The sequence below is a fragment of the Cheilinus undulatus genome, linkage group 24 (genome assembly GCF_018320785.1).
Source record: "Cheilinus undulatus linkage group 24, ASM1832078v1, whole genome shotgun sequence".
Classification (NCBI taxonomy): Eukaryota; Metazoa; Chordata; class Actinopteri; order Labriformes; family Labridae; genus Cheilinus; species Cheilinus undulatus.
The window spans coordinates 3,455,420-3,481,897 of NC_054888.1; the positions used below are offsets into that span (position 1 = coordinate 3,455,420).

At 38.7% G+C, this 26,478-nt stretch overlaps 1 protein-coding gene across 1 annotated transcript; it reads right to left on the reverse strand.

Annotated features, from left to right (window-relative positions):
• Positions 1–2,135: 2,135 nt before the first annotated feature.
• retreg2 (reticulophagy regulator family member 2) lies at positions 2,136–25,491 on the reverse strand. The gene is made up of 9 exons (XM_041781972.1): positions 25,187–25,491; positions 20,680–20,783; positions 17,532–17,562; positions 17,070–17,199; positions 14,299–14,383; positions 13,830–13,967; positions 11,099–11,187; positions 4,233–4,368; positions 2,136–3,322 (listed from the first exon to the last, which is right to left on the reverse strand). Exons 1-9 carry the CDS (start codon positions 25,438–25,440, stop codon positions 2,559–2,561), a joined length of 1,731 nt encoding a protein of 576 aa, XP_041637906.1. The 5' UTR covers positions 25,441–25,491; the 3' UTR covers positions 2,136–2,558.
• Positions 25,492–26,478: the final 987 nt, after the last annotated feature.

Genomic DNA, 26,478 nt, shown 5'->3' on the forward strand with positions numbered 1-26,478 from the left:
CAACCTTTATTTGTTGTCTGTATATTTTCATTGCCCTTATTTGCAATTTTTTGCCCATTTAAGGTGCCTCTTGCCATTACATGTCACTTTTTCCATTTTCCTCCACCTTCTTGCCCTTTTGTTGCCAGTTTTAGTTAATTTTCACTCATTTCCCCTACCTTTTTGCTGCTTTTGTCAAGTTTAGTCACTTTTCACTGTTGTATTCTGCCACATTTTTGCTGCTTTTTTACCATTATTGCCACCTGTAAGTCATTTTGTTTGTCACGTTTCATCCATTTCTGCCACTTTTTCTTATTTTACCTGTTTAGCTTTAACTTATTTTTATTGCCATTTTTCACCACTTAGATTGTGGCTCTTGCAAAGATATTTTTCAACAATTTGGCTCTTTGGTTGAGAAACACTGGTCTTAAAGCTAAGACAACCTTTAAAACACTGAACTCATGTACTGATATGGAGGTTGGAGAAAACCAGATTCACTCAGAACAGTAAAGAAAACAAAAAAGACTTTCAGAGGACGTAACTGGCCTAACCAGATGACAGCCACAGATTCCTCTACTTTGATTGATCTTGGTCTCAATTTTTAACCTAATATGACTCTACTATAAATCGAAGACTACCTTTGCAACAAAAGCCCAAGTCCTAAACACCCATTATTGGGGGATTTATTGTTTTTAATTGTCAAAAATGCAGGCAAACTCCTGCTCTCTGTCAAAGCTGCATGAATACATAGGCAGCATTTCTAGGCACTGCTGATGTATTTGTGCTATTTAAAAACACTTTCACTTATGACAGCTAGACTAAAGATCTGCAGGTTTGTTTTAAAGATTTTATACTTTTCATTATTACTACCATCACAGTAAAATTTGCTGCTTTAGAAGCACCTTGTAATTTCTATTTTACCATCAAACATGGGCTGCATCCTATATGCCGACCCAGATTTCACTATGAAATACTGAGACAAGCACTATTAGAATTCTCCCAAACATTGTGTTAGCAAGCAGTTACTTCACCGTTCACAAGAGCTAGGAAAGATCAGGCTGGATAAGGGTTGGGGTTTCTTTTTCAACCATCTTTCTCCTGAATTTGGCCATAACTGTGCATTCAAAGGGAATGCCAATACACTGTTAAGTAAATAAAGCTTGCAGAGTTCTGGTATGATTGAGAAGACTCCTCAACTAAAGACAACAAGAGAACAGAAGGTGATAGTGTGACTTGCAAGCTGTGAGTCCTGACTTCACTACTGTAAGTGCAAAACTGCAAACTCCATCCGTCTACTATCTATGCTGCTTATCATGCACAGGGGTTGCAAGGGATAGAGCCGATCCAATCTCTCATTTGGGCAAGATTACCAGCCAGTCACCCTAGTGAGCTTGTCTTTATACTGTGAGAGGAAGCCAGAACCAGGACCCTTCCTGCTATGAGGCAATAGCCCTAAAACCAAGCCACTGTACAGACATGGAGTGCAAACTCAGATGGGACTGAAAGAGTTGCACATAAAAAAGCACGCTCTAAACTCTGTATGCAAACGAAATCATTTTTCCCTAGGGAACACGCCCTCAACAGTCAGCATCTTGCTTGAGTTTACAATGTATAATCCAAATTTTAAAGTGCAATAATGGAGATTTTACCTTCTAAGGACAAGTGGTTTTAAAAAGAATCAAAGCATCAAAATTTCAACAAAATTAATTGTGATTGAGACAAATATTGGACGAGATATTCATATTAAAAGGACCTTTTTAAACATGAATGCCATGCAAGAAAATGCACATACTGACTGAGGTTAATGACTGTTTTTGTTAATGACATTTTCTAAGAGGCAAATGCTAGTTCCTTCTGTTTACAAAGGCAAATTTCACTGAGAAGGCTGTTATAGTAAATGCTGTCAGACACTCGGAGTAAGAATCTGAGCCTGTCAGAGGCAAAAGCAAGCACTTTAAGTGAACATTTGTTGACTAAGTGCCTTTTTTTTTTCCTTTGGGATGAGGTTACAAAGTCTGCATCACTGCTGCTGGATCTCCAGGAGGAGTTTTACTTCTTTTGGATGCAAACATACTTAAACAAAGACCCTGGTATGAAAACAGTGGAGTTCCCCTTCACGCTCTAGCTGGAGGAAAAGAAAGGCATCATTACTGAGACTTTTCTGATCAGATTATCAAGAAGAGCCAGGAGTAAAATGCTTCGCTATCCCTGACAATAATGATGCCTTTGAGTTTGTAACCTGAACTAGTTCAGCCTTAAACCTGCTCTGTGACAAACAGGAAGCACAACATGACAAAAACTCTCCTTTAACTGTATTTTGGTGATGTCTGGTTGAATTTGTGTATTTAGGTAAACACAGAGAAGCTGTGTGTTTATCTGCGCTATGATTAAGTGAAGTTTGACCCTTGTAATGTCAAAGCAGAGCACCCATAATTTCCACCATCTTTTCCACAATCACTGACCACCTGTATTAAACTCTCTGATAAATGTTTTGTATATCGTATGTATGAATATAATGTCATTCTAATGTACAAATAAAAATAAAACAGTAGGAGGTGGGGCGGGGGGGGACAAGGAAGCTATGACTGTGGTTGATGCTGACTGGCTGGCGTTGTCTCTGAGGCTCCTCTGTCAGAGCCGAGGTCCAGCCCCTCATCCAAATGCTCCAGTTCACTTTGGTCCAGAAGCTCAAAGTCCTCGTCTTCAGTTGGAACCAGTGTGTCGTCGGGTACCTCCTCTCCCACGCCGCTCCCCGCCGTCTCCTCCAGGTCGTCGGCGGCCCCCAGCGGCCCTAATGTAGTGGCGGTAGTGTGAGCGTCGGTGTCGACAGGCTGGGCAGAGATCTCCAAAGCGCTGGGAGGGGTTTCGGTGGGGAGGAACTCGGCTAGTGTAGGCTCTTCACTGGCCTCTGAGGAGCGCAGCAGAGCTGACAGAGTGTTCTGCACCACGGTGGAGATGGCCGTGCTCACTATCTCCTCACTCAAGGCCTCCAAAGACCGCTGTGCATCCTGGGTAACGGCAGTCTCCTTCCCCTCCGCCTCTGCCCTCGCTGCGCCTGGCGGCGTGGCCTCCTCTCCTCCAGGTGGTCGTCCGTGTCCGTTGAAGTGCGTGTTCACAAAATGCAGCGGAGACGCCAGGTGCTGGATGAGGAGGCTGGCCGGGCTCAGAGGTTCCCCCTCTGACGGAGCTCCAGCCTGGGCTCCTTCTGCCTGACCCGGGCCTCGCAGGGGGAAGTGGAGGAGGTTGTGCTCCATGGACGGGAACTCCTCCACTGAAGGGAACTCAGGGAGATCCCGCAGGTAGGCCTCCTCAGGATCACTGTGTAAACTCTGCTGGTCCAAGTCTGCAGTAGAGAAGAGACACAAAATAAATACTGATTAAAAAGTCAAAGCAGGCGTAGGCGATGTGGCCTGAAATTAACAACACAGCATTTTTCTTGTCCTTTATGGTAGCGGTATTATATCATGGTATTACAAAATTAAAAGAGAAGACAATTTGAATGCATATTCAGGTGTGACAACCTCCCTCTCCTCCTAAAACAAACCTCAGTCCAATGCAGCTCATAGTGTGTGTTAAAGCCCCATCAGGCCGACAGAGACGCTTAGCAAAGTGAGCTCACCTGCTGCATGTTGCTGACATTACACACATCAAACTTGGAGAGGAGAGAACACACGATTGAGATGTTTACTGTGTTGTATGTCAAGTACAATGACTTTTTGATACATCACCACAATTCAGGAGAGCTGCAAAACAACATAACTTCCTGTAGGTCAAGGAGAATTTCACAATAAAAGCCCCTTTAGCAGCTCAGTAAGCTGTTGTTCTTGTTCAGGTTGTCTATCTTACCCTGTAAGAGCTGGGTTTAGATGCCTCTCTTTCTCAGCTAAAATAACAGACTGTGGGGGGTCAAACCCAGTACACCTTTACTGCACCAGCTCATCTTCTTCTTCCCCCTCTATGACCAGCATTACACATCATACAAGTGCACTGAGTGACTATATTGGCATTAACAGACACGAATTTAGATGACGTTACAGGTTTTGATAATTATTTTTGATTTAATTTCCACATGGAAGTTTTTGGGCAGAGATAATATGCAGATCTGCAGACGTGTGGCAAGCTCTGCAAGTAACAGCACACAGACAATGATGAAATGACTAATAATGTTAAAAGTACACCAGACACATTAGAGTTAAGCAAGAGAAATAATATGACAAAATTACAGTGTGATGCTGAGAGGAGTTGTCCTTTACCTTCAGAGACGTCAGTGAGCTGAGGCGTGGTGGCTCTGGACACCGAGAAGCCTCCGCTCTCCAAGATTGATGCCTCTTCATCGGACAGCTCAGAGTCTGTGATCGCCATTGCCAGAGCGGTGGTCTTCACATCAACCTGAACAACAAAACCAGATCACATCACTGCACTCTGAGCTTTTCTTACAGCCGTGTGGTCGGGAAAACAAGGCAGAATATTGACTTTTATTTGGTGAAATTACAGTGAAATGGAACTAGTCAGCTATATTATCTAGACTAGGGATGCACCGAAAATTCAGCCACCGAAAATTTTCAGCCCAAAATGGCCCAAAAGTGCATTTTTGGTTTTCGGCCGAAAGACTTATCACCGAAACAACAAGGCCGAAACAAGACGTTGTGATGACGCAAGCAAAAACCGCGGCCAGCACGCACTTGGATCAGTGGTTATCAAATGGGGTACGCGTATGTGAAGGCACTCCAGGGGGTACGCGAGATTTTAAAATACATGTGGGCTATTTAAGAAAAATAGCGCCTTTCTTTGCACGTCAGGAGTGACACGTTTTTCACTTCACTGCCAGCCAAGTTTGTAAGAGGAGGGACTGACTTTTCATTGATTCTATGTCAAATATCATCAGTAAGAGTTATAGTATGTCACAGCTGAGGCTCGCGGTGAGAGGAGTTAACTCTCTCCACAGCGCACAGACTGGCTCGCCTGTTTGTGTTCCAGACTGGTCAGAGGAGTCATTTAGCTGGTTGATCTGGAGCTTTCAGAAGTCGTATGTCTGAGGTCAGGGGAGACTGTGTTGGTAAATATTTCACTAAAGTCCCGTTAGTTTAGAAACAGCTCCAGCTGTGTGAGTTTCGCTCCAACGAGCGCACATGGTGGTGGTGGTGCCGATTTTTAAGGCAGACAGAGGAACAAAAACGTCCTCCTCTCCAACACCACCTGATGTTTGATATCTCCTCATATCTGTCTGTATCAGTGCTTGTGTTTTTGCCTCTGTTTTTAGCCTGGTAGAGAGGGAGACAGGCAACAGGCAGCCCGACATGTCCATATGAGCGCAAATGCGCTACTTAAATATCCGCAGCAATGTCACGCTGCGTAATGATGTTGCAGGTGTGGAAGCTTGCCTTGACTTGCTACAGGTCCTAAATGTTAATATTTCGTGTAAATAATTTGCACGAAAAAATTGTGTATAGAGTGTAAGGACCTTAAGTTTATAAACTGGAGTTAATATTTTGTATATCAAATTTAATCACCCTAAAACCCCCTGAGTCTCCCCCATGGCAGGATGGTTTGACCCACACTGGCACATGCCTGTCAATCACTGCATTCACAATCTCTCCATTCATAAAAAGGTTTATGATTTATTTTTTGTGAAGAAATGCTGATCTATAACTAAGTTCATGATTTCAGTTTGAGAAAAGAGAAGTCTTTTTTATAACTTGTTTATTATTTACAGCTTTTTAGGTCTTTCTAGTTCTATGTTTTTATTTCCAAATTGTTCCAGAGAGACCACTGCAGCCGAGCAGAGTTTTGCACACTTCTGGGTTTAAAGCCTTTTCAGTCTCTGTTTTCAACAGCTACATTAATTTGAATTCCTACATTTAGAGATGAGAAGATGTGCCATGACTTTAGTCATGCATTTTTAATATTTAAAATGTATGAAAAAAAACCTAATATTTGTAATTTGAAAGTGTTTATCAGTTACAAAGTTTGATAAATCAGACGGCTGTCACAGCACTCTTTAATGTCTTTCTTTTTGGCCAAAAAGCTTTGCGCTGTTTAGGGGGTACTTGGCTGAAAAAATACTTCACAGGGGGTACATGACTAAAAAAAAAATGGTTGAGAACCACTCATTTAATGTGTACATGATTGCGGTCAAGTTAAACATTTTATTTTGTATTTTATTTTATTTTATATTGTGCATTGTTGGAATGAAGTGCTTCATAAATATTTACATAATTTTGTAATTGATTTATTCTTTGAAGCATTAATATTAATTTTTGCAATTGAATTGATTTTAGTGAGGTTAGTACACAGTCACAGCCATAAATGCAATGGTACTAATAATTGGCATAATCATTTCTTTCTGTGTTTCAGTTTTCGGCCTTGGTTTCCTCATTTTCGGTTTTCGGTTTCGGCAAAGAATTTTCATTTCGGTGCATTCCTAATCTAGACCAGGGCTTTTCAAAGTGTGTGAGAGTGAGTCTCCCCTAAGAAGAACTGGTCCATTTGGTGGACCCCCACCCACAAAAAGGATTCAAATAAAAAAAAAAAAAATTAAACAACAACATTTCAAACATTCATGTCTAATCTTTAAACATTTTTAACATTAATATATTTTGGATATTTTGGTTTGTAAATGTCCTTAAACATCTGCCTTTCCCTCTTATTCAGTTATAATACCATTAAATACCCCTTTTCATTTTTTGGGGCCATTTTACAACTTCTTTTTGCTTCTGTTTCCCCATTTTTTCCACTTTTATCCCATTTTTGCCCTTTCAACCTTTTTGCCCATTTAAGCTACCTTTCATCATTTTATATCCCTTTTTTTCCAATCTTTTTGCTCATTTTTGCGACGTCTTTTTGCCACTTTTTCCCAAGTTTTGCCACTTTTTCCCAAGTTTTGCCACTTTTTTCCCATTTAAACTACCCTTTACCACTTGTTTCCTCTTTTTTGCCCATTTTTGCCACCTTTAACCCATTTTTATTGCTACTTCAAGCTGTTTTTGCCTCTTTACCTCTTAGATTGTGGCTCTTGCAAAGGTATTTCAATCATTTGGCTCGTTGGTTGAGTAACACTGCTCTATAGCATAGTCCCTGTAGTAACTATAAGTTTATCCATTTTGCTCCATGCACAGCAGAGGTTCGCAAAGCAAATCACCTTTTTTCTGGTTTATGGTTCCACGCCTCCCCTGAAGCTCTGTGGAGTACCCCAGGGGAGGCCCGCCTCACACTTTGAAAACCACTGATCTAGACTCTAGGAGACACTACCGAAGTTTCAAGTCTTTCTGTCTAAATCTTGAGCAGATATTTTCAGTGACATCTGTAAAGTCAAGATACCATGCACCATGAATTCTCTATAGTTTAGGTTTTATTTATGTTCATGTTTACATATGCTGTGGTTTAGACATAAATCACCCTGCTGACATGAAAACACAGTAACCCAACACCTGAAATTACCTCATTATTGTCAGCAACTGAGAGTACGTCTACAGTAACGTGTAAAGAATGTAGTCCTGTAACATACGGACGCCCTCAGGTCATTTATGTCACAACACCGCAGAGCTCCATTCACATTCCAGTTAAAAATAACAACAAGCCGACACTTCCACACAGTCATGAAATCCGGCTGGCATTCTCCGAGTGCTCGCAGGTACACTCACTGGCTGACTCTAATTTATAAGGCTCCTCTTGGCTTAGCTACTTCTTATTTATGTGCTCTTCTTTAAAGAACTGAAGTCACTATGTCTTGTGCTCTAGCAACATTGTTCATCTGCTTGTTCGTCGTGTCAGGACTGAAAAAGCGTTCAGTTTTGCTGCCGCCTCTGCATGGAGTACTCTCCAGACTGACTTGAAGTTGTCTGAATTCATTTCACTTGGAGCATTTCCTTCGGTCTTTAATGACAGACATCGTGAGACCACAGAACAGTGCCTGTGTTTATAAATTAGTTTCTGTGAGTCCTTTTCCAAATGCCTATGCACTTTCAAAAGTACTGTTTGTTTTAACTTATTGTTGTAATCTGGCATTGAAATGTATTATTTATTGTGACGTGTGCTGCTGACATCTTGGCCAGGTCACCCCTGTAAAAGAGATCTCAATCTCAATGGGTTTTATCTGGTTAAATAAAGGTTAAATAATTAAATCAAATCAAATCAAAGGCATGACAGAACCCCTGCTCCACAGACTACCACTACCGTTTCTCGTATCCTATAAACAGTACAGCTGGTTTCGTTGATCATTTACTCCCAGGAAACGTGCATTTTCACTTTCAATGGTTGGGGAAAATAATGTGATGATTCAAACCATAATAACTTTTTTTTTTTTCCACTTATTGTCGGGCGTTTCTTAGTTATACATAAAGACAGGAAGCTGTGCCACATTACAAGTTTAACTGAAACTGTTATATGTTCTAGAGACACTTCAATTTTAATCTTGTATCAAATTAACAAAAATAAAAAACAGTTTATCTTTCAGCCTTGGTGAACACTGCTTGAATAATATCAAACTACTGTTTTAATAATAAGAAACTAGTAAACCAGCTGTCATACTGTTGCAAAGTCTAACCATTGCATGTCATTACTTCTTTTTAGTCTAACACAGTGACACTCAACATGTGGCTCTGGAAACCACTCTTCATTCATTTATGCATCCTTTTGCCATTAAATAGAACTTTTTTCCCTACTTTTTTTTTCCAATCTCTGCCCCCTTTATCCCATTTTTGCCCATTTAAGCTACCTTATGCCATCAAATACAACTTTTCATCTACTTTTCCCATTTTTGACACTTTTTTTTGCCCATTTTTACCACTTTATCCCAATTTTGCCCCTTTTCACCGTTTTTCTCCCCATTTTCACCCACTTAATTTACCTTTTGTCATTAAATACCACTTATTTAATATGTTTTGCCCATTTTTGCCACTCTTAACAGCTTTTTGCCCATTTTAGTCACTTTTCACTCCTTTTTTGCCGTGTTTGGACCATTTTTTGCTACCTGTTGCTCATTTTTTTTGTCACTTCTCACCCATTTTTGCTACTTTCTGACCCTTTTTCTCCCCCTTTTCACCCATTTTTGTTGCTTTTTGGCCATTTTTGCCAATTTTAATTTCTTGTTACTGCTACTTCAAGCTATTTTTGCCACTTTTCGCCACTAAGACTGTGGCTCTTGCAAAGGTTTTTTTTTTTTTAACAATTTGGCTCTTTGGTTGAGTAGGGTTGAGTAACACTGCCCAACATATGACTCTATGATCTCCGAATGTATTATTGAAGCTCAATGTCATGTCTTTTAATGTTTTCTTTTCAATTCTATAAGCCTTTAAGTTAAATTATGTGGTATAAAAATAAAACTTACAAACAGTAAAAACTGGCAAAAACCGTTAAACATGGCAGGAAATTCTCAACCAGAACAATAATAAAAGTTTATGTTGAGGTGAGTGGGAAATTATGGGAGTGATTTCTTGTTACTTCACTCCCCACACTCTGCTTGTTTTTGCCAGGACGCTCTTGAAAACTTTTTTAATCTCAACAAGCTTCTCCCAGTTAAATAGGATGTTAGACTACATTAAAACCACTTTTTGCACAGCCAAAGGTTAAGACAAGCGTTGAACTTTCTGACATAATTAACTGTTTCTGAAATGTTAAATCGGTAAGGATAATGACCTTTTTTTGGCCCTAAATGCACAAATTAGATGATTTCTGACACATTTAAAGCCTCTACTCTATCAACGTGTCGTACACTGATATTTATAGTACATTTTTTGGTGTGTTGGCCTGATTCTAAACAGTTCAAATGTTAAAAAGCGGAAGAGCAGTAAAATGAGGGTGGGCTGAAGAATTTTTAACACATAGAAGACATGCAGACCATGTAAAGGTATCCTCTGACACAGGCAGCAGCTGCAGACCTGAAAACTACCCTTTAAAAAAGATGAGTCAGATCAGTTTCTCTTCTGCTATTGTCAGAAGTCCCGCCCCTTTTTGATTTGATTGGCAAGTGAGGGAGAAATGACCTCGACAAGCGCAGCGCTGTTCTAAAAGTTAAACAATTTTCAACTAAAAGCACTTCAAGCATGGGGACAAAAGATGCTGGCACTGAGGGCACTGAGCCACAGAACGCTGGACTACAATGGTTTTGAAATAAAAATAAGCTGACAATGCTAAAAAGCTCGCTACGGACACAGGTCCATAATCATTAATAAATATACTTTTTGATGCTTCTGTATTGTGTGTTTTTCTCTGTTATTATGTTTTGATGTCTTGTGTGAAGCACTTTGAATTGTTTTGTTGCTGAAATGTGCTATAAAGATAAACTTGCCTCGCCTTACGAAGTTTATGTTCTAGTTAGCTTAAATGTATGATTTTTCCACTGAGCAGTTTCATATATAAAACACAATTCACATACGAGAGGTCTGTTTACTGCATTAAAACCTAAACAAAGACGATCTAAAGCTAGACTTCCATAAAGTCAAATATGAAATAGTATAATCTACAGATTTCACCAAAATAAGGGGGTTCTCTTGTTAATGGTGCTCAGAAAGACTTATAAGACACTATTATTACTGACATACTTTAAAAGTTTCATAACCTCAGAAACTGACTGTTCCATGTCAAATAACCTGATATGAGGGAGCGAGTACGAACATATTTACAGACAACTTCAGTAATGCTCACTGTGCTGTCACAGTGCTGCCACCATTTTTCTGCTGTTTTCTGGGACAGCTTTTAACAAGGATGAGTTCTGTCTGTGTGGCTGAATTCATTATTACTATTATGCTAACATCTCTCTAACGCTGAAGGCTCCTCTGAGCTCTGCTCACACTGAGGGGCAGGGCTGACTCACAGGTTAACTACAGGCAGAACTGTTAATGCTATTAACTATGACATGGACACGGGTAAACTCTGAAAGGAATGATTAAAATCACACAAGGTTGGCTAGAAAGGGAAGACAAAATAAAGACAAGTCCTTCTAAAACTTAGAACCTCTCTCTGGTAAAAATCAGACTTTAAGACTTTTTATGGCCTTAAATTTCAAATGTCCAACTTTTTAAGACTTTTAAAGATCTGCAGTAACCCTGAGTAAAAAAGTAAATCAAAGTTTACCTAATGAGGCAGTCTAATGTGGCCTAAATGTTCAGGTTTGTCTTCATACCGTTGGGGCAAAACAGGACAGCTCCTCCTCGCTCTCGCTCTCCGTTTCAGCTCTCGGTTCGTCGCCCTCTTCCCCCTCCTTCTTCACCTCTGTAAAATCAAACAGATGCACTTTAAAATGCTGCACTGGAGAAGGAAATCTGCTTCTGAGGTTCTCCTGATGACACAGATTTAAATGGCTGTAAGGCCTGACAGTTAGTCAGAATGACATTATGATTGATGCCATAGCTGTAGAGTGAGTGACAGTGTAGCACCTGTAATCATAAGAGGAACATACTGTTACGCTCACATGTTTGATGTTGGTGGGAACTGAGAGAAAATGAGATCTATGTTCAAAAACTCAAGCTCTAACATGTTAATGCCTCGTTTGAATGTCCTGCAGCTTTTTTAACATAATCCTGCAGCTTGATGTTTGCACAACAACTGATTTTAGCTAAATTTGGACCTTGATTCTACCCCCCACTAATGACTGGGATGTTTGAGAATTATGATTCCAGTCCAGGCTGCCTCTAAAGCTTTTTTTCCTCAGGGACCCCCTTCTCAAATCTAAGTGGGCCCCCCAGGACTCATCTGGAAAAATTAAACATGACTCTTCACTGATTTTATTGCCAAAGCCAGACTTAACAGGCCTACTTACTAAACAAGTTCTTGCCAAAAGATCTATGTATAAACTATCTATTACTACAACAGTATAAGGGCCATCTAAAAGATAAAATAACAAAGAGGATCTGCTCATTTCTTAGAAAAAACATGTTCAAGTATAAACAGTTGTAAATGTATCAGATTGTTTTAAGTTGTACATTTATGTGAACCAAAACTGAATTTTTGAGCATATAAAGTCAAAAAAAGCTGATTGTGTGGAAGAAAACCATACCAGATGAAGCTGTTTTCCTAGCACTAGTACTGCAGTTAGGAGCCCAATCAAATATACTTCTTATTGTGACTGATCAATAAGGTAATTAATCCTGATATTAGCCCAGAATCATCACATTAGGATTGTCATCTGAACTTAGAAAAGACATCTCTGTAAACTGGGGCTATCCCACTGCCATTGTCTGTGTGTTTTTTGTAAATTTATACATGTAGAATGTCGCACATTAAGACGTTAAAAACCTGACGTTTTTTAGTTTTTAGTGTTAAAATTTAAGACCTTTTAAACTTAAAAATTACGAGCTTTCCTCATGAATTTAAGCTTTTAAAACTCTAAAACACTAAGTTTGGTTTCTCGAAAATATCCGACTTTATTATCTCAATTTTATCCCTCTAATACTTTTGATATATTTTCTAATTAACAGACCCTCTCTTTCTTTATCTTTTAGGTTGCTCTAATACTTTATGTCTCTAATCATAAAATCAAACCTGTTACGAAAAAAATAATGACGGACGAAAATTTCTGCATCAGTGTGCAAATATGATTACAACGTGAGATGCCAATAGGTACGTGGTAAAGGATGTGTGTTTTTTTTTTTTTATTTTCATTACCCCATACAGTAATAGTATATTTTCTCTCTCTTTTTTTTTCTTAATTTATGTATTTTTGTTGTTGTTTTTCTTTTCTCCTCTTTAATTTATTTCATGAAGGTCAACTTGTCTCCCTATTCTTCCCTTTGATAACTGCAGCTGCTATAAGAATTATCACTATTATTGTTATTATTAATATTAATGACATTATTATTATTATTTTGTTGGTTGGTTTATTCATCTTTCATGTAAGGTATTTGCACTTTGTGTATTTCTTTAATTTTGTCCAATTTGTCAAATAAAAAAAATCTTTAATCCTATCTATTATATATATATATATATATATATATATATACTGTTTTAAATTTTATATTAATTTCATTTATCGTTATTATATCATTATTATTATTATTATTATTATTATCATAGATATTTTCCTCTGCATATAACTCCCCATACTGACCATAATACTAATGTCACAGCAGTTCTCCATCTGGAAAATCTTTGCTATAGGCCTCCAGTGGTCTGTATTGCTGTCTTAACAATGTGTTCCTTGTCTGTCTTATTTCTCACCAATTAAAAAAAACAAAACAAAACAAACAAAAAAAAAAACCTTAGATTGAATTTATCTTTTAACATGCGAAAATTATGGACCAAAAAAACTGACTCCATGTGTAAGGCCCTGTACTCGCTTAACTGAAGTATCTTGGAGGACGTCCAAGCACTGACATTTTAAATTCTTGCAGACTTTTATTTTACAGGGTCTAACCATGACGTGCACAATTGTTATGGTGGCGTAACCTCTGAAGATGTTTTGGCTCCAGCATGAGTCTGATTTATAAACTGGCTCCACTGATCCTGAAAAACAACAGCTTCCTGTGGGTTTCACTCTAGTGGGAGGTGCTCACCTACTACACCGTAGGTTTTGTTTGAATGTGATGTACAGAACGTTCACCTAATCACCCTTTGAGTTCTCTCTCTTTTTTTAAGGGTTCTCCCCTTTCCTAAATCCATCTTTGGGACTGCCACATGCATTTGAAGTACAAGCCATGGATATATAGAACAGTCTATCTGGCATTTCAGCCTTGTGTGATCTATCCATGAAATTTCCATCCCATATGCAAAGTGCAAAGAAGAGGTTGTGCACTAGGAAGTACAGGAGGGCCAGGCCAATCCGGCCCAGCAGAGGAAATAATGTTAGAAATTGGTACAGACTGTTCTAACGTCTGTGGTCTCCAATGTTTTCAGAGCAGCGTCATGAATACACTCACTCCTCTTGTCGTGCTTGCGGTGTTCAGTATCTCCTTTCATGCTGTAGTCCAGTTTCATCAGGATCGGCTCCAGGCCTGTGTACATCCTCTGGATCAGTTCATGGTAGACGACCAGAGGCCACAGCAGCACGCTCAGCACTGAACGGATGCACACAGACACAACATCACTTACAGAAACTGCAGAAAACTAACTCTTCAAATGAACAAAAATGTGCTGCAAATGCAACAAAACGGGCTGATTTTGTTCCCAAGGTCAGCTTATGTAATCATTCAGAGTAGGCAATTAAACCTAGAGCAGCATTTCTGATACTAAGCAAACACACTGGCAAAGAATGAAAACCACACAAACATGCAGCTATTTTTACTCATATGACACACCTGCTGCTCATCATGACAAGCACACAACTCCACAGAAAGCCAGAGCTAGCTCTTCAGCTTTTAAATGTAAATTAGGGAACAAATGACTAACCTATTATATAGGAGATCATGATTCCTGGTACATAATGTCCCACCACGGCGAGGACGAAACAGCCACTGCACATCATGACACAGAACTGAGAAAAAAAGAAAGCAATTAGGCAGAAAAACTTTCAAATGAGGAGGTGAAAAAGTGTTGCAGGTGTGTTTTTGTGTGATGGATGAGCTGCAGCAGCTGCTGAGATCAGACACTTTACTTTGTGTACAGCAGATTTTTATCAGCTGCTGGAGTAAACACAAGCACATAATATTTTTGTTGTTTATTCAGACACTGTTTGCAGTGTTGACGGTTTTGAGGTGTGTCTGCTTTGCAGTCTTCTGCACAACAAACCCACGCATTACAGACTTAGACCTGGTCCATCAGTAGGCGGGTATTTTATGAAAACAGAGGTTTTCCTCCTCCGTTTACAGAAATAACCCCGTCCACATATGCTTGTTTCAGTACACAGGCACAGCAGGAGAATCGATTTATTGACAGGAACATGTCGGTGTCTGCTACAGCAGATGGTTACCAGCTGGAAACTATGGACCTTCTTCCTGTTGACCGTGCAAGTCAGTGAGCAGCTAACTAGTTCTACTGAATGGTGAAAACATGGTATGGTATATAGCTCTGCACAGTTTTCTAAACCCTGAATGTCAGCAGAGTTTTTCACCCTGAAAATCTGTCTGCCAACTCACTGGTAGTTTCCCCTCCCTAACCCTGCCACTGACAGGAAAACAGAGGGAGATAGCGTGGGGGGGTCGACATGCATTTAACAGCGCTTCCTCCATAACCTGAGCGAAACCAGTGCCTTTATTGGTGAATTTTGCATAATGAGGAGGAAAAGCGGTTAAAAGGGCTGGTTCCTGCTGCAGGTCAAACAAGGGCACTTGTTTTTTAAAGATTTATTTTTGTGCTTTTTATGCTTTTACTACAGAGAAATGACAGTGGAGAGAATCGGAGTCAGGGATGAGTAAGAGGGGGGATAACATGTAGGAAAGGAGCCACAGGCTGGACTTGAACCCAGGCCACCCAGTACACGGGGCACAATCGAACTGCTCCGCCACCTGCACCCCTAAGGAGGGCACTTTTAACAGCTTTTCTCCCTCAGTATATGAAATCTATTCATGTGTCCAAAGTGTTGGTTTGGTAAATACGCCTCGTTCCAACAAGAAGTCAAAACAACAGAGATGGGTGCAGTTGAGCAGCACTGCTTTGTACACGCCATATAGTATTACCTCCACCAAGGAGGTTATGTGATCCGCAGGGTTTGTTTGTTGGTCAGTTTGTTTGTTAGCAACATAACTCAAAAAGTTATTGATGGATTCTGATGACATTTTCAGGAAATGTCAGAAATGGCATAGGGAAGAACTGATTACATTTTGGGAGTGATCAGGATCACCGTCTGGATCCAGGAATTTTTTAAGGGATTCTACACTATTGGGAGACAGGGCTAATGGTAGAGGTCTGCGCTCTCTGAGTGCTTTTCTAGTTATTGTTTAAACAGGGAGCAACCTGAAGGTGGAATATACATGCTGTCCAGGTTTTTAAAAAAACATTTTCTTTCTCTTTCTTTTTCTTTTTTACTCCTTTATTGGCAGAGGAAGAGAGTGGACAGAATGGAGGAGAGAGCAGGGAGGTTTTGGGTTCTATCCCAGCTGCCTTCACATGTTGATGTGTCCTTAGGCATGACACTTAACCCCAGTTTGCTCCCACTGCTTTGTCGGTGGCGTGTAAATGGGTATGGCTGCAGGATTAGCTAATACTGATGGCCAATTCTTCATATCAAACTCTGCCATCAATATGTGATTGTAGAGCAATGATACTCAACGTGTGGCTCTTTTGTGTCTTCATTTGAAATATTATTCCCCCAGAAAACCTTAAAAATAGAAACTTTTTTGCCCATTTTCAACATTTTTTGCCACTTTTTATCCATTTGAGTTGCGTTTTACCATTAAATACTAATTTTTTTCCTACTTTTTCCCTATTTTTGCCACTTTTTTCCAATTTCTGCCACTTTTATCCCATTTTTGCCCATTTAAGCTACCTCCTGCCCTTAAATACCATTTTTTCACTACTGTTTTCTCCATTTTGACACTTTTTTGCAACTTTATACCCATCTTTCTACCACTTTTATCCCATCTTGCCCATTTTCACCATTTTTTCACCACTTTTCACCCATTTAAGCTACCGTTGGCCATTAAATACCACTTGTTTTCTATGTTTTGCCCATTTTTGCCACTCCTGACAGCTTTTATCCAATTTTAGTCACTTTTTTGCCACTTGTGGACCATTTTTTTGCTACCAGTAACTCATTTTTGTCACCCTTCACCCATTTTTGCTGCTTTCTGACCCTTTTCCTCCCCATTTTCACCAATTTTCACCCATTTTTGTTGCTTTTTGACAATTTTTGCCACCTTTAACTTATTGTTATTGCTACTTCAAGCTGTTTTTGCCTCTTTTCACCACTTAGATTGTGGCTCTTGCAAAGGCATTTTTCAACAATTTGGCTCTTTGGTTGAGTGGGGTTGAGTAACACTGTTACAGAGTGAAAGGTTGTGAACGGGTAGGTGCGACCAGCAGTATAAAAGCACTTTGAGTAGTCAGATGACTAAAAAGCACTATACGAGCTGAAGTCCATTTACCATTTAACATTAGTGGTAATTTGGCTGTTTATTCAATGATACAAACTTTACATATATATATCGAAATTATGAGCCATTATTTATGACTCCTACACATCCACTATTCATGTTTGAACAGGCAGCGCCAAAGCATCGTACCTTGCCGTGGTTCTGCCTTTTATACTGCAGCATCTCCTGCAGGTAGAGACAGCAGGTTAGGTAGCTCTCAGCCAGGTGGTGACTGAGTTCAGGAACGCTGAGCAAACGCTGCTCCTCGCTCATTGTTTCACTGCGAGGAAAAACAAGAACACACAGATACAATCAACACTTGAATCTGTACTTACAGTGCTTCAGGGTGTACTTAAATGATCTACAAAGAGCTCACGTAGGACTCCATGTTCATGTAATCACGGTGTTAAGACACGGACTAGAGCCTGACATTAGCTCTGATGATATGGTGTAACATGTGAGGAATATTTCATCAACATAGAGGCAGGCTATTACTCCCTGTCAAACTAGAACAGACGGTCTTATTTTGAATCACAACACAGCATTAAGACACAAGAGTGGTGCAGAAAACTATAATACAACTAATCTGTTTATCATGTACACAATACGCACCTTTGCACTGGGTGAGCCTCTGCATGTTGGACTGGAAAGGAGAAAAAACACAATAAGCAGCAAATCAAAAACCATGTTTGAGAGAACACAGCTAATTGATGGTTTTTGAGATCACCGCGGTCTGTGTGTGTGCTTTAGGGCTAAAAGCAAAAAAGAAGATTGTGTTTTGGCACTTCTCATGCGATGATGCACATGTTTAATGAAGCTAAAACCATCCTCCATTAGTCGTGTGAAGGCAAACCTCATCTTAAAGCAAGACTGAATGACTTGATGCCTTAGGGCTTCTTCACACCTAACCTGTTTGGTCCGGTTAAAATTATGTTTGCCAGGTTGTTTGTGGAAGCTGTCAGTCAAACCCTGACGCCAACCAAGACGCCGCACAGATAACCAGAAAGGTGGGTCTACAGATGGAAGCGTGCTGTTTTTTTCCATGAGCGTTGACTTTTTGATTTATGTCTCTACTGTCAGGACTTGGTAGCTCAAGATTGTTTTTTCACATAATTTGATGAGTTGGCACAGCTATAAACAGCAAAAACCATGGCCTTTTGATAGTGCTAGATCTGAAATCTCTTCCTGACCCCCATCTGGAGTTCAACCTAAAAGGAACAAAAGCCTCCCAACTGCTCTAGCAGATTGTTTCAGAACAGCTGCACTGTAATCTTTCAGGGAAAATGTGATCCAAGTATGTCAGCCAAAAAATTCCTTTTGCCATGTATGAGCTCAGATTGCTTTTTTGAAGCGACTGACACTGTAACAGAAAGAACTGCGAAAAAAAAAGATCTTTTTGTCGAGTTTGCATCCTTTTTTTCAACCTGGATTGGCTGCTAGCTTGTTCTTTTTCAGACTCCTTTGGCAGTGAGTTTTCATGTAGCAGGGCAAAGACTTGCTGGTCTACAGCTCCTTCCACTGATGCATTAGCTTGTGTTTTAGTGTTAATCACTTAATCATAGATCCAACAGAGCACAAAAACACAAGCAAAATGAACAGTCAAAGCTGCAGTAAGACACCAACCCTCAGTTTCTGGGGAGTAAAAGTTTATGTTATACGAGTCTTGTGGATTTACTGAGATTTATTTAAGGACTGTTTGGGGTTGAAAAGCAGCATCCTACCGCAACAAAAAACGGGATTTCTGTTGAGGATCTTTCTGTATCAGGGTCAGGATCTCTGAATAGTAATCCGACCCTGACAGTGGCATAAACAAACACTTTCATAAGCACAGAATGTGCCCAAAAAGATTATGTTGCACCCGTTAAAGCCTGCCTAGGGGGAAAGCAAAGTGAAGCTATCAACCGTAGCAAGAAATCAAGACTAAATTACCGTGCTGCATGCTGTGTTTTGCTTGATTTTCCATGTTTTGTTATGTTTGGTGTCAGAATTTGGCCACAAGAGTACATCACCGCTACCTCAAAAAGCCTTATTCATTTTCATTTATTGATTGTTTATCAAATATTGAGGATGTTAAAGTGTTGAGAGTGTTCAAGTTCAATAAAGCATGTGACAAACATGTATTAAAATCAATACATGACCATGTTTACTAATGATGATCTCAGTTCAGCTGATATAATCATGCAGCACAATAGGAACTCTAAAAATACGAATAGCTTAAATGATGTTTATGCTATGGAAAGAATTACTTGTTGTTTACATCTGCAAAAGGTTATTTTGTTAAACTATGAACCAACCAGGTTAAATATGGCAAACCCATTCAGACAGATTTTGTGGAGGTGACGATCTAATGGGTCTAACCTGAGGGCCGAACAGGGTCAATATTTAACCATCAAAGGTCAACCTTATTTTCACCAGAAATGAATTATGAATTTTGTGATTAAAAGGTGAACATGAGAAGTTAAAAACTCAAAATCTGAGATAAAAAGTCAAATCTATGTTTACAAGGTAAAAACATTTAAAGTCAAAACAATGTTTTTAAAAGGCAAAATATGAGATAAAATATTGAAACCATGAATTTTAAGTCAAAAACTGAGTTAAAATTCAAAATTCTTAACAGTCAAAATATGAGGTAAACATCGAAATCATTAGTTTCAAATGTCAACATATTAAATTAAAAAATATGCATTTTTAAGGTAAAAAATATGCTTAAATTTAAAGTTAGGAGATGAAAAAAGGTCAAAATGTGAAATAAAAGGCCAAATCATGACTTTAGATGGTCAAAGAACTGAGATAAAATTAAAAATCATGAGTTTTTAAGGTAAAAAAATTAAACAAAATTTAACGTTAGGAGCTGAAAAAAGTCAAAACGTGAGATAAAAGTCCAAATCATGACTTTAAAAGGTCTAAATAGGATTTAAAATTTAAAATTATGAATCTTAAAGGTAAAATATGAGATAAAAAGTCAAAGTCATGAGATGTAAAGGTTAAAATATAAAATTAAAAGTCAAAACCATGACTTTTCATAACTGTGAGATGCAAAATTGAAAATACAGAGAAAACACTAATTTCTTCCCCATGTTCCTGACTTTTATCAAATCATTATTACCGTTTACTTTTTGACACCCGTGATCTAAGGAATTTGTGGTGCTATGTAATCTTAGCTAACTACAATGTTGCTGTGGTTTTGTTTTACTTTTCAGCCCCTAAAGACTATTTATGGTATATTTCTGGTTGATCTTGTGTGCACACTTTACCTCTCCCATGTTGCACTTAGTTCCTTATACTTAAGAAAAAGAAAAGACTGAATTGCAGAGCAAACTCAGTTACGTTTTCATGCGTATGATGTGTCCTAATGTCTGCCTTTCAGAACTGAAAAATAAAGAATTTCAAAAAATAAACATCTGAATAGCTTTTAGATATTTAGACCATAAAGACAAAAAAGGGCATGGATCCAGGGTTTGGATCAAAAGGGAGGCTTATTTCCCATGTGTCATTCACCCAGTCTCCATCCCTGATTCCCCACTCTACCTACTTTTATATCTCACCGATAAAGGCCCCAAAAAGGGGTCAAAATTTCCCTGTGATCACACACGCCCACACTGTGTAAACACACAAAGACGTAGCCAGCTTCTCCATTTAGCAAAGGTTCTGTGTTCCACAAATAAAGATTTGAATTCCTGGCATCGGCGAACATTTACTTGGGCAATGAGTGACAAAGTCCGAGGACCAGATTCAAATTACACAAAGGGCCTGAACTTACCGGTAATGATGGGCAACTTGGGCTTCCATCTCTCCAGCAGCATGAGCCCCAGCAGGGACACGCTGAGCAGGAAGAGAGGCCGCAGGGAGGTGGAGGACAGAAGCCTGTAAGGGCCAAAAACAGGACGCTGTCAGCTTACGTTCTCTATATTTACACATCAATATAACATGTTTTTATTTGGATACTCGCCAAAGGTAGCAACTACTTTTCTACACAAGGAAACATGACAATATATTCCACTAAACAGCACCATCAAAACTCAAAGTTAACAGAATAAATAATATACATTTACATTTTTATACAACAATAACAAAACAAGAGAGGCTTGCCAAAATGTTTGATATTACAAGGCCACAGGTTTGAAGGGAAAAAATCACCGTTATTTGAATGATCAAAATGTGAAATTTAGACAACTTGAAAGAGATTTCCTGCATTTTTTTGTACTAAAAAAACAACTAATCACCCAGTAGTCAGTGTTTCAGTATCAATTAGGTATTTACTAATAATATAAATTCTCCTTGACACAGTTAACAAGCCTATCAATAATCCTTATGGTAATGCCTACAGTGCTGTCGCTATATTGATTTAAAAATTGCCAAGGCTTTAAATTGTAGTAGTTCCACTTACAACAGTGTGATGAATCAATTTGATAAATCTGAATGTATATTTTAAGACACTTTCATTTACAGCTGCCACAATTGATAGGGAACCAGTCATTGTCCACTGATTTTTATTATAAATATGTGATCTGTAGATTGGAATTTATGCTTCTAGTCACTGATCTGATCATATTTGATTAACATTTTGGTGTCTGCAGCCGAGAGAAGCGTTGTGTGTGCACCACCGTTTAACTACAGAGGCTAATTGAACTGTAATCCACTTCTAATAGTATTAAAAACACCAGCGTTTGGAATCAAACCAAACTGAAGCATTAGCTTCAACTGTGCTTGATAAAAATTCCCTTCACTTATTGGCTGCTGCTGCGGGTCAGTCATCCCCCTCCACTAAAAGCAGCCACGGTAAGATTCCCCAAACTTTATAGCAGGTCCCGCTGGTTAAAAACAGCGACCTGATGCTGAAATCTGTGTCGAAACAATCAGGATAAAAGCTAGTTCACCAGCTATGCAAGGAAATGTTACTTAACACTGTGATAGGTGAATAAAACATTGTCATGATGAGTTTGAATGTACTGTCAAGAAAAGGAAATTTAGGTTCTGCTAGGAAATTTAAATACATATAGCTGTTCTGGAGGGGAATTTGGTTTGTTATTCAACTGTGTAAATGTTCACTGAGTGCCTTTTATTTAGCAATGCACAATATTTGACTTTTAGCTAATAACCGATATAATATTAGCCGATAAAATTATATTCACTACTTTTTATAGTAAAACCCAACAAGTCTTTCCTGTGTCCCACTGACCTGTAATTGAAACTAATTATCTTAATTAAATAGCAGGTTTGCACGCTGATTCCCTGGGACAATCCTGACAAATTGCTTCAAACACAATAAAAACACATTTTTCTGCATGAAATTACACTGATGTTCAGAACCAAAACTTCAGCCTTTAGAAAACACACTGACTTTGAAGGAATGAAGATGACAAAATAAATCAACTCAAGCTGAGATAGGCCATCAGTTTTGTTTTAAACTGCACACATTTATTGTAAAACCTGCCAAAATATTGGCTGTAAATATCAGGAGATCTGTTCATATTAGGGCTGAGCAATTAATCGAAAATTAGATTAAATCGCAATATGGCCTGCTGCAATTTTCAAATCGAAGAAGGTGCAATATTTCTGGTTTAAAACCTTTTTTTGCAGCAGAGATTTTATGCACTACATATCATGCATTCATTCCAGAGCCATGTTTTAGAATAGTCTACAAAAAAATCATACTTTCTTCATTTTTGTACCTTTTTCTGATTAAATATGAGGATGAAATAAAAATGAGCATTCCCTTCAATACAACAATTCATATCCAAAATGCAAAACCAGTCAAAATCAGCACAATTACATATATTTTTCTAATTGTTCATCCCTAGTTTTATCTAATATTGTGTTGGTTATAATATAGAAGATTTATTGCTTGTGTTTGTTGGAAAATACATAAGATGAGGAACTTAAGGAATAATGGCATATCAAATCGCAATGGCAATGGCAATACTGGGGAAATAAATCGTAATTATTTTCCAAAATCGTTCAGCCCCAGTTCATATATGTGCCGATATGATAACTGAGTTTTAGAAATATCTGCTGATACCTACATTATGCTGATCAGTGTCAATTTTGGCAGCTATTTTTAATTTTAGCTTTAGTTTTAGTCTTTAAATGAAATGCATTTTAGTTTTAGTGACATTTTAGTCATTTCTATCCTTTATAGTTTTAGTCAGCGAAAACTAAAAACAGTTTCAGTCCATAAAAAGTCCTCACATTTTAGTCTTTACTTTTAGTCCAAGCATTTATTTTCTTGCCTAAATCTGGTACCAAACCATGGCAGTGTGTTCTCTGCTAAACCCGGGGTCCCTGCTCTCTACAGCTGAATTGTTTTTTTTTGTTTTTTTTTTGACAGATTTACCTTCAGTGGAGAAATATCATGGATTTTGAATGTCAGACAAAAACTAAGTAACATTTTAGTCTAGTTTTAGTCATCTTGACCAAAACTAGACTTAGTTTTAGTCATCACAGATCTGTTTTTGTTAGCCTTAATCTAGTTGTCATGGAAAAGAGGCTGTCAATGAACCTTTTTAGTCATTGTTTTAGTCAACAAAATTAACACTAATGCTGATAATATCATGCATCACTAGGCCCCGTTATACGACGTTTTCAAATGAAAACACAAAAGTTTTGTTGCGTTTTGGCTGTCTAAACTTTTTGGAAACGCGCTCCAGAGTGGAAGTTTTTCAAAATACCCCCGTCTCCGTGTAAACAGGGAAAACGGCACATCCTGAAAACTAACATGCGCACTGCGGCTGTAGTAAAAATCCATGTGTGAGTAGGCTTATAATGCATGCACGTACCCAAAAACAAAGATGGCCGACACCAGTGTACTGTTCACGCTCCTCACTCTGTTGATTTTAACTGTACTTCTCCAACAAAGTGTTGATTTACCTCACCATCATTTGGATCAGCGGAGACGTATTTCGTGCCTGCACCAGATTCTGACTCGACCCATACTCTGTCGAAGGGCAGCCCGTAGGCGGTCGAAAGGCGTATGGGGTCGAGTCAGAACCTGGTGCAGGCATGAAAATCACACCGCCATCTACTGACCTGGCATGTATACTACGTCGTTTGTGGTGTTTCCCGCAGTCTCGTGTGAACGGAGATCGTTTTGAAAACGTTGCCGTCTGAACTTTTTGGAACCGAAAACGGAAAACGAAGCAAAACATTGTCATATAAACGGGGTACTACTCTTATTGGCTAAACTGTTTACATTGTTTTGAAAATGGATTTGGCTTAACCCATTTCAGTCCATTAGTTTTCGTTTTTATTCACAATAATAAACACATGAACCATCACACTGTGTAATTCAGTGGTCTTTACTGCAGGATGCTTGTTCTGTACAGCTCTGTTGAGCACAGTTAGTTTTTTCTTCTTCATTTTTTGACTGAATAAGGATGACTTTTGTGCCTGTTTAATAAATTACACTGCCACCTGTAGGAGGGTCAAGGTTACTACAGAGCTAAGTAGACTGAACAATAAACCAGCTAACGTATCAAAACTACTGAGAAATTAGTACCAGCTTTGGCCCTGCCCAGTACCAGCATTCATTCAGGCAGCATGGATTAATCTCTTCAAAAACGCATAAAAAAGTAAAGCAGCAAACATTTTTGAAAACCCAGAAGTAAATAAGAAGTGGAGATATGTTGCCTTTATATACTAAAATAATAATTATTGATTCTGAAATGGCTTCAGTCTCACATCTTTGGGAAGTATTGGAAAACTTAATAGATAGATAAAAATCCCATCTTGCATCCAGTGTTAGAACAATATCACAAGTTTAGTGTAGTGTTACATCCCTGACATAGCAGTACTGATGCTTTTCATTAATATTTGTGACTGAAGGTGTAAAACAACCCTTGATGGCCATTCCTATTCAAGTACAATCGATTTAAAACGACATTTCCAGGACACCTCTGTGAGTTTACTGTTACTGACAGCTGCTTAACAAGGCCTGGGCTATTAACAAGCATGACAAGAGTGTTTGTTAGGATTAAGATAAAGAAAAATAACAAAGGTAACGACTAAAAATAACAGTGGTTGTCGATTTGGCGAGGCGTTAATGTTTTCTAGGTCGTTTTCAACACATGACGCCATTTTTAATGTGCTGAAAATTAAGTTTAAAGTGCCTGCAGGCGTCGTTAGCAGAGGGCTAAAGACGTGGGATTAGCTAACTTATCTTGGCGTTTACTCCCGATATCCTCGCGCACGTTAGCCAGCTAGCTAATGACGGCTAATTCAACGTCATCAAGGTGTCAAACAGGTGATTTTAGCACGAATTCAACGGTTACCAGAATAACGTGTTGAGTGTCAGGGCGACAATGATGCTGTACAGCGGCCTCTCCCACACCAGCAGCCTCTGCAGCCACAGCAGCAGCGGCTCATACTGCGATAGCCAGCCCTGGAGACGCTCCCGCAGGCGGACGAGCTCCGGGTTCACGTCCCCGCAGGCCTGCTCCGAAGACCCCGCGGGGAACAGGGACTCCAGCCCGACTGAAGAGGAGGGGACCGAGGGGCGTCTTCTGGCCTCCTCTCCGCTCGCCATGTTTCCCCCACTTTGTTATGTTGTTTTGGATATCACGGGGTATATGGAGGGAGGAGCGTCAAGCGAGACAACAGTTACAAAACTAGGACTTCCGGTTCTGACTTTCAAAATAATAAAAAGATAATTTACACAGCAAGCTGAAATAGGCCGTTACACGGAATTATTTCCGATCTTACAAAAATAAGCTACAAACCTTTGAGGATTATTTTGCCTTGATAAGTCTAATGACATAGAAAAAGTGGTTGACAAAAGTGGAAAATACCCTATTGCGCAAAACTCGCCAAAAAACAAAACAAAACAATAAAAAAATAAATTAAAATAAAATAAAACAATCAAACATTACAAATACATAATGATATAGAGTATAATAAAACAGTAATATAATAATATAATAAATTATATTTAAGACCTGCTCGTGGATATGGTTTTGTTAAAAATTTAAATATTGATAAAACTCGCTCGGTTTTAAGCACTTTTCTGAAAAAAAAACATGCTTAGCAAATAAAATAATAGAAATAGCAAGAAAGAACTTAAAAAGACACACAAATAGCATTAAAAAAACCTAAATACATGAGGGAATAAGTCAAATTACCATTTTAAAAAACTTTTGAAAGATAGTAAAATAGAATAGTGCTGACAAGAATAAATTTGTAAAGAATTATTTGGCCCATGAGAAGATATTAAAAAAGAGCCTACACATATTTTTGAAATTATTATTATAAACGCAAAAATAGACACAAAAATCAAGGTTTGTTCAAAGCATGGCGTAATTAAAATTAAAAGGCACGAATACAGGTTTAGTACCATAAATTGTCGACGATGATCTCTATTATTTTGAAATCAGTATCGTTTTCCGGGTTTCCTCTCCCTTCATTCACGGTAACTTTATGAAGCAGGGACACAGATGGGCGGACGGATCACAAGGCCCGTCACGGATGAGAAAAAAATGTGGTCACGTGTTTCCTTGTTTACTGTAGCGAAAGGGTTTAAATCCCAGAGGTATGGTCGTGTAGTAAAAAGACAAAGATGTGTTTTTAT

Coding starts and splice junctions, on each gene's coding strand:
- retreg2 (XM_041781972.1), bottom strand. CDS start 25,440: ATGGCGAGCGGAGAGGAGGCCAGAAGACGCCCCTCGGTCCCCTCCTCT. Junction 20,784..25,186: donor ACACTCAACACGTTATTCTG/GTAACCGTTGAA, acceptor TGGCCCTTACAG/GCTTCTGTCCTCCACCTCCC. Junction 17,200..17,531: donor GAGGCTCACCCAGTGCAAAG/GTGCGTATTGTG, acceptor TTTTCCTCGCAG/TGAAACAATGAGCGAGGAGC.